The 8,000-nt window shown below is 47.5% G+C and overlaps 1 protein-coding gene across 1 annotated transcript; it reads right to left on the bottom strand.

The window, feature by feature from the left end:
* Window positions 1-1,043: 1,043 nt before the first annotated feature.
* On the bottom strand, window positions 1,044-4,118 carry LOC135980313 (apoptosis-associated speck-like protein containing a CARD). Its single transcript, XM_065580345.1, has 2 exons — window positions 3,324-4,118; window positions 1,044-1,467 (listed from the first exon to the last, which is right to left on the bottom strand). The coding sequence occupies exons 1-2, from the start codon at window positions 3,336-3,338 to the stop codon at window positions 1,150-1,152; spliced, it is 333 nt and encodes a 110-aa protein (XP_065436417.1). The 5' UTR covers window positions 3,339-4,118; the 3' UTR covers window positions 1,044-1,149.
* Between the last annotated feature and the right edge of the window lie 3,882 nt (window positions 4,119-8,000).

Genomic DNA, 8,000 nt, shown 5'->3' with positions numbered 1-8,000 from the left:
TGATGAGACGCGATAATTCGATCCCCGAGAGATCGATTTCTACCCGCCTATTCAGGCGGGTAGTGTAGACCTAGCAGCATATCCATATGACTGATACTTTAAACATTTAATAATAAAATACACTTAAAAGACTGATTTGAGAAAATGAGCCCTTTCCCAAGGTTTAAAGGGCTCAAATGCGACAATGCATTCATTTAACTTTATACATGTAAGTAATGGTGCTGAAGTAAATGGGATGTTAATATGTCCTTAAAGTTAAGCATGTGCTTAAGCACTGCAATGTTGCCAACGCATTCACAAATTGAGTCAGTCCCCTCAAAAATCATGATTGTCTTAAAAACATGAGATTAAAAAAAGCATTTTGAGTTGTTTTCATTGGCCTTTTTTGAACATTTATTGTTTATACTTTATACTTTTTCTTTGCAGTCATGAGACCAAGAACTGTACTTTTTATTTTAAACAAAAGCTGAGATTCTCATATAATCACATGACTCAAGAAGCAGAGGCTTTACCAAAAAACACAAAATATTGTACGACTAATGGTACAATTGCAAGAGTTTGCAGCACTAGTTCAGTTCAGAGCAGGGATCATTGTGTCTAAAGTTAAGCACCTGCAAATCTTTAGGGGCATAACTGGAGCCAGGAAATGGAGTCAGAAAATGGTAAGTGAAACCTGGCTCTGAATTAAAGATTGACATGTTAAAATCTGGGCGATTTCTGTTTTCTTCTGTCATTTCTAATAATGCTCCTGCTTTGGCTGGGAAATGTTCTCTCTCACACTTTTTGGGGTAGGACCATCACTGACTCTCTGTGCAGTGTAGAGGGTGGAGCACAGTGTCAGTGTAACTCACTAGTGAATGTGTGTTACACGTCTCCCCTCTCTGCCTGCTCTCTCAGACAAGTCTGTTACAGCTCCATTTTATGAAGCTTTGGCAGTTTGTGCTTTTAGCACTGGAGGTCCACGGGTTGGTCCCCAGTATGTTAGCCAAGATGGCGGCCGTCACCTCAGCACAAAGCAAATAGTTATTTATGTCCATAAATATTATAAAAAAAAGCAAATGTTGAAAATCAGAGTTGCAGAGAAGGAGATACAATTCCTCCTCCCTCCCCCCACACGCACACACTGTGCAGGGCAGAGCTCTCCCTAGGTTATTTCTTACCAGGTCTCAGTGTCTCAGAGAGTTTCTCAGCCAGATCTCTCCTGTTTATAGATTTCAGCACATTCACTGTCACTTCCGCCCCATAGTCCTCTCCATAGTAGCTGAGCAGGGATTGAGTCATGTCCACAGGTGATGCGTCCTCTAATTTACCCATGGGGATATTGTCATAGTCCCTCTTCAGCTTAAATTTGTTCAGTTTCAACTTGAATTTCTTGAGCTCATTCTTTGTCAGCTCTTCAAGAATGTCATGTAAGCAATCGCTCACTGCTTTCTCCATGGCATCTCCTTCCTCAGCTCTCTGAGCAGCCTGCGAGAGGAGAGACAAAACCAGGAAATGGTTCACAGAAAAAAATAGCGGAATAATCAGAGCAAAACTGAAACTAAAGGGGTCTAAAGCACTCACCTCACATCAACCCCCTCCCTTCTTGCCTAGCGCTCCCTCCAGTCATGCAAACAAGAGTTGCTGCACATTCGCTTTCAATCCCAAATGGAAACCCGCCCACAAAACACTACACTGGTCCTTCCTGAAACCAAGACAAAACTAGGTCAGGCCATTGGAACAAAATCTATCAGGTGAGAATAGGACAGCAAATGTGAAAAATCGGGACAGGGGATGGGGGGGTAATAGGGGCCTATATAAGAAAAAGACCCAAAAATCGGGACTGTCCCTATAAAATCGGGACATCTGGTCACCCTAGGTGAGAAGAACACAGAAGAAAAGAGCAGGGACAATAGTGGCACCATCCAACGTTTCCTTCTAACAGAAAAGGGAATGATTTTGATAGTACAATTTCTACATCCTGCTCTCCAATTTCCCCCAGTTTGCCCCTTCCGTTAATGGCACATCACTCTGCTGGGTGTATGAATAGCATCCAGGGTGGGAAGAGCATCACACTATGTGTAACTCCCCCCAACATTTTGTATGTGGTCTCACAGAAGGGGCAAAGGAGCTTTGACCATCACGGCAGTGTGTGTGCTGGGGCAGAGTGTGGGACGAGGAAGTTGGTGTTTAAATCCAAAACCACAAGATGTATGTGTTGGGAAAGGGGGTTGAGCCATGATACAGGAAAGAACGGGTGGTTTATGGTTCAATTGTTGAGTTGAACATACACGAAAGTCTAGAGGCAGGAAAGTGATTTATTGCAGATGAGGTGGGAGTGGTTATTACACGGAAAGGAATTAACAGATCTTCACAATAAGGTGCTGGGGGAATAACAAGGGGACATTTTTTCTGTTAGAAGTGGGAGGAACCATTTCAGCCTTATGCTCAGCACTAATCTATAGTGAGGTCAAGATCAATGGTAGGGATTGTTGTCTCCGTTAGCCGTTCTGAAGCCACGTGTACACTAGAAATGCTTTACTGGCATAGTATGCCTGCAAAGTGCTCCTATTGCAGATACCACCATACTGACAAAGCTGGGCTGTTACTACTATAGCTTATTCCACCATCGTCCCCGAATTAAACAAACTATACCAGTAAAAATGCTTCCCTCCCCATCACCCACACATCTGCTTGGTTTTCTGACAGGCTGTGTCAGATGAAGGGAGAGGGGCAGAAATTCAAGCACCCATGGCAGAAAACAAACGCTGAGTCAGATAGGATAAAACACAATGAATTCCTCCAAGCGTTAGCTGAGGCTGTATTACAGGCCAAGTGAAACTTCTTAGCCTCCACTGAAGTTGCCAAATCCTGCCCCAAGGAGCTATCCAACATGGTAAATTGCTTCAGCAGGCCTGATGACCTACAACCTGCAACAGAATCCAGCACCAAGCACTGCAAAAAGTTATCATCGTACTGCGCTGAAAAGATCATGCACACTTGGGAAGCTTTCTCAATACCCACTTCACCGGCACCCACCAATCAACAGCCTAACTGCATTCCTGGAGTTCTCTACATTCACTCATCAAGAGGTTTTGGACACCCAAAAGAAATCTTGACTCAAGACTTGTGAATCTGACCCATACACTTGCTGGCTTGTGAAAGAGAGAAATGATCAACTTGGTCACGTCTGAAATAGCCAACACCTCGTTCAGAGAATTAACCTTCCCTTCCCTTCCTCCTTCAAACACAGAATAGTTCGACCAGCACTGAAGACACCCACCCTGGATACATTTGTTCTAGCCAGCCAGTGCCCACTATCCTCTCCATTGGTAGATTCTTACCAGCCTTTGCTGCATCGATGAGTCTCTCCGATAGATCCCTCAGGTTGATGGCTCTCAGCACCTCCATGACTATCTTCTGATCATAGGCTTTCCTATAGTAGTAGATCATCTCATTGGTGACATCCACAGGCTTTGCTGTTTCCAGTATGTCCCAGAAAGCTGAGTTATAACCACCTTCTACTTTGATTGTATTCAGTGTGAACTTGAACGCTGAGACCCCTTCTGCCCCAGATCTTCCAGGGTTTCCAGCAGATGATATTCCACTGCCTCCTCAGACATTACCTGAGCTGACTCCTGGAGCAGAAAAAAATCAGGAATCTGCACCTGCATACAGACAACCCAAAATGCTTTCTCCTGGAAACTAGCACCTTTCTCTAATGCGCTCACAACTCAAAGCAACCCTCCCCCACCCCCATTCTCCACTATCATATCCACAAACCTGAGCAGTTCACTTAAATCTCAAAGCAACCCCCCCACACCAAGGACTTATCCAATTCCATCTCTGTTCTGCTGGAATTTACCTGACCTGTGCTTGTGTGACTGGAGAGAGAGAATGGAAATTGCAAAACACAGCGATGATACTTATGCAGATCTATGAGAGTAAAATCTAGCAGAAGAGAAGGGATGGGGGAGTGAGATTGCCACTGGGAATTGGTTAAAGAAGCTGCATTGCACATTGTGCTGCAGTCCAGACTTTGAACTGTGCACGCGCGTTAATCTTGCTTATCTTCACGTTGTTTTGGAAGGAGAAATGACTGCCTGGGAGAAGTGAAAAGTGAAAGTGTTTCAATTGCTGTGCTTATCACCTGCTGCTTAATTGCCAGCCTTGTCTCTATAGTTGTCTGTTTTCCCCACTCCACCCCCTACTTATGACATGCTTCTCCTGTGCTGGTCTGCAAAGCCATTACCCTCTTTTCTCGTTCAGATCCCTCCCCAAAACCCACATAGACGTTCCTGGGACACATTCTGCTCTTTTAAAATGCAGGTATCAGCAACTTCAACACAATTCTTATCAGGAAGGACGTGGGGTCAAGCTGCCCTTTCTGTGGCACCTAGGGTTACCATATTTCAGCAAGCAAAAAAGAGGATGGGAGGAGCCCCGCCCTAGCCCCTCCCCTGCCCCTCCCACTTCCCGCCCCCCCAGAACCCCCAACCCTCCCCCCGTTCCTTGTCCCCTGACTGCCCCCTCCTGGGACCCCTGCCCCTAACTGCCCCCCAGGACTCCACTCCCTATCTAAGCCTCCCTGCCTCTTGTCCCCTGACTGCCCCAACCCTTATCCACACCCCCACCCCCAGACAGACCCCTGGGACTCCCACGCCCCATCCAACCACTCCCCACCCCCTGACAGCCCCCCCCAGAACTCCCAACCCATCTAAACCCCTCTGCTCCCTGTCCCCTGACTGCTCCGATCCCTCTCCGCACTCCTGCCCCCTGACAGCCCCCCCAGAACTCCCAACCCCTCTAAACCCCTCTGCTCCCTGTCCCCTGACTGCTCCGATCCCTCTCCCCACTCCTGCCCCCTGACAGCTCCCCCCAGAACTCCCAGCCCCTCACCCCCCCGCTCCTTGTCCCCTGACTGCCCCCTCCTGGGACCCCTGTTCCTAACTGCCCTCCAGAACCCCACCCCCTACCTAAGACTCCCTGTTCCTTGTCCCCTAACTGCCCCCTCCTAAGACCCCCCCAACTGCCCCCCAGGACCCTACCCCCTACCTGTACCCTGACTGCCCAAAACTTTCTCCACTCCCCCCAAAAAGCCCCCCCCGTTTCTTGACTGCCCCCTCCAGAACCTCCCTGCCCCTTCTCCTGCCCCCTGGCCCCCTTACCCTGCTGCTCAGAACAGGGTGTTGGGCTCTGTGCGAGCCGGACATGTGGCTGCGCTCCCCAGCACAACAAAACCCGGTCCCTGGCCCTGCACAGTGCTGCCGGAGCCGGGCTGAAGGGGAGAGCTGCCCTTGTATCAGCACAAAGTGCTCTCGCTCCCGTTTTGCTACGCTGCATGGCAGAAACAGCTCCCAGTTGCAAAAGGGGAGGGCTGCACTTTGTGCTGATACACTTGCAGGGCGGAGCTCCTCTACAGTTGCTCCGGACTCCAGCCCGGGACTTTCCTGCAGCCCTCCCAGCCGCTCGCTCTGATCTGCCGGGGGAGGGGGGAAATCCCGGACATTTTGAGTGCTTTACAAATTCCCCCCGGACGCTATTTTTAGCACAAAAAGGAGGACATGTCCGGGTAAATCCGGACGAATGGTAACCCTAGTGGCACCCCAACCCCCCCCTCCCCTCCTGCCATGGTCAAGCTGAGACTGCTGAATAGAACTCTGGAAAAACCCACACCTGGTTAATCAATAATCCGAAGGAACCTCTTGCTTGACCATTGAAACTGCTTACTTAGCAAATTTTCCTTAAGGGACATGTCATTCTATAACTAATGTATAAAAGGGGGGAAAGTTTGAGGTAGTTGGACTTGTTTGGGGACTCTTTTGAACTCGTTTTGGACTCTCCCTCTGGATACTTCTTGCAGTCCCCACTGGCAGACGGAAGATTTGGCCACCGGAAGCCTGCCGCTGTGTCACTGGAGAGCCACACTCTGCTTTAGTAATTATCAAGGGTTGGGGGTGTTTTACTAAACCTGTTGCGGACGTGTGTAAGTGCTTGAGTCTAAGTTTAGCTTTAAGTGAAAGCACTCTTGTGTTTGCCTGTTTGTGCCGGCCATCTATCGGTCGGACGGCCGTGTCTCCCCTGGTTTATTTCCTGAAACCACCTTACACAGAGTCAAAGTTACCAAGAGCTTTGGGTTGACAGAACCCCGGGTAACAAGACAGGTTTCCAAATCCTGCCCCAACAAGCTATCCAGGGTGGTAAACTGCTTCATCAGGCCTAAGGGGCCTACAACCTGCAACAAAATCCAGCACCAAGCACTGCAAAAAGCTGTCATCCTACTGCACTGAAAAGACCATACACACTTGGGAAACTTTCTCAAATAGCCACTCCACCAGCACCCACCAATCAACAGCCTGCCTGCATTCCAGGAGTTCACTACATTCACTCATCAAGAGGTTCTGGGCACCCGAAAGAATTCTTGACTCCAGACTTGTGAATCTGACCCATGATTTTCCTGGCTTATGAAAGAGTAGTGATCAGCTTGGCCAGGACTGAAAGAGCCAACACCTCGTTCAGTGAAGTAACCTTCCCTTCCCTTCCTCCTTCAAACACACAATAGTTCGACCAACACTCAGGACACCCACCGTGGATACATTATTTCTAGCCAGCTACTGCCCACTGTCCTCTCCATTGGCAGATTCTCACCAGCCTTTGCTGCATTGATGAGTCTTTCCAACAGATCCCTCAGGTTGATGGCTCTCAGCACCGCCATGACTATCTTCTGATCATAGGCTTTCCTGTAGTAGTTGATCAACTCGGTGGTGACCTCCACAGGCTTTGCTGTCTCCAGTATGTCCCGGGAAGCTGAGCCATCAGTTTCCTTGGGAAATACCAGAGTAAATCTCCAAATGTCTCAGGAGTTCCATTCTTTAGACTTTCTTGGCTGATTTCCAGGACATCACTCAGCTTTGGCTTACAAAGGAGCTTGTGAAAAGCTTTCCCCTTCCCTGGAACACAAAATGAACATCTGATCTGAACAGCTCTCCGAAGACAGGGATTCCCAAACAGAAACTTTTGTTATTTCGGAGGTCATGTTGTAAATTCTGAATAATAACTTACAGGAGAAAATACAATGGTAACTGGCAAGGAAAGGCATATGTGGCTAAACCCACCCATTAGATCCGGCTCCTTTATTTTTTTTAGACAAATACTTTTTGTTTCACATTAATTTCTTGCCCCCTTCTCTCCAGAAGCACCATGAAGACAGCAGCAGGAGTTGGGGAGGAGGGGCTGATGGCATCTAGCCCTTTCAGGGCAGCACATGTGGAGTGCGTGGATCTGCGACCTGAGGAGGCAGGGGCTGAGATCAGAGCATGCTCACTGGATGATCTACAGAAAACACAGCTAACACAAAACTTGAAAAGCAAAGAACTGAAAAGTTAAGATGAACACTGTACAACCGCTTTTCCTCCAACCAGAGACACACATCTTAACCCTTCCACAATCCCCATACACCTCAGAAAACTGCAAATTTAACTCTGTCCCCAGTAGGGATCCCAACCTTTCAGCACCTCCTTCTACCTATTCGATGCCACTACCATTACCATATCAGACTAAACTCCCTCCCCTGTTCTTGACCTCCATCTCTTCTGCACAGTTTTGTGAATTCACTCATGCTTAGGTTTGAAGATTTTCTTCAATTCAATACAAAAGCACCATGACTAGCAAAACCCATTCCCCATGCATCATATTAGCCCCATGCCTCATATAAGCCACAAGGTTCAGATGTGGAGAACATTAGGGGGGCATATGACAAAAGGCAATATAGTATTCCACTCCTGAACTGTTCAGAAAGGCATCTGCATACTGGACCCAATGGAAGTAGTCATGTAAACCACTTTCCCTGTTAGATTACATCAGTTTATGTGGTTTAATTTAGGATAAATAATGCCAATATTTTAACAAAATAATTTCATAGCACCAGTGAAACCCTCACTATGTATACATTTCTGATTTTAAACACTCTGCATTTTTTAGACATAGGAGTATGCAAATCCACGAGTCTCTTTTTAGAGATA

This window comes from Chrysemys picta, unplaced genomic scaffold, assembly GCF_011386835.1.
Source record: "Chrysemys picta bellii isolate R12L10 unplaced genomic scaffold, ASM1138683v2 scaf2622, whole genome shotgun sequence".
NCBI lineage: Eukaryota > Metazoa > Chordata > Testudines > Emydidae > Chrysemys > Chrysemys picta.
The sequence above is the reverse complement of the archived record's forward strand: the minus strand, read 5'-3'. Positions and strand labels throughout refer to the sequence as shown.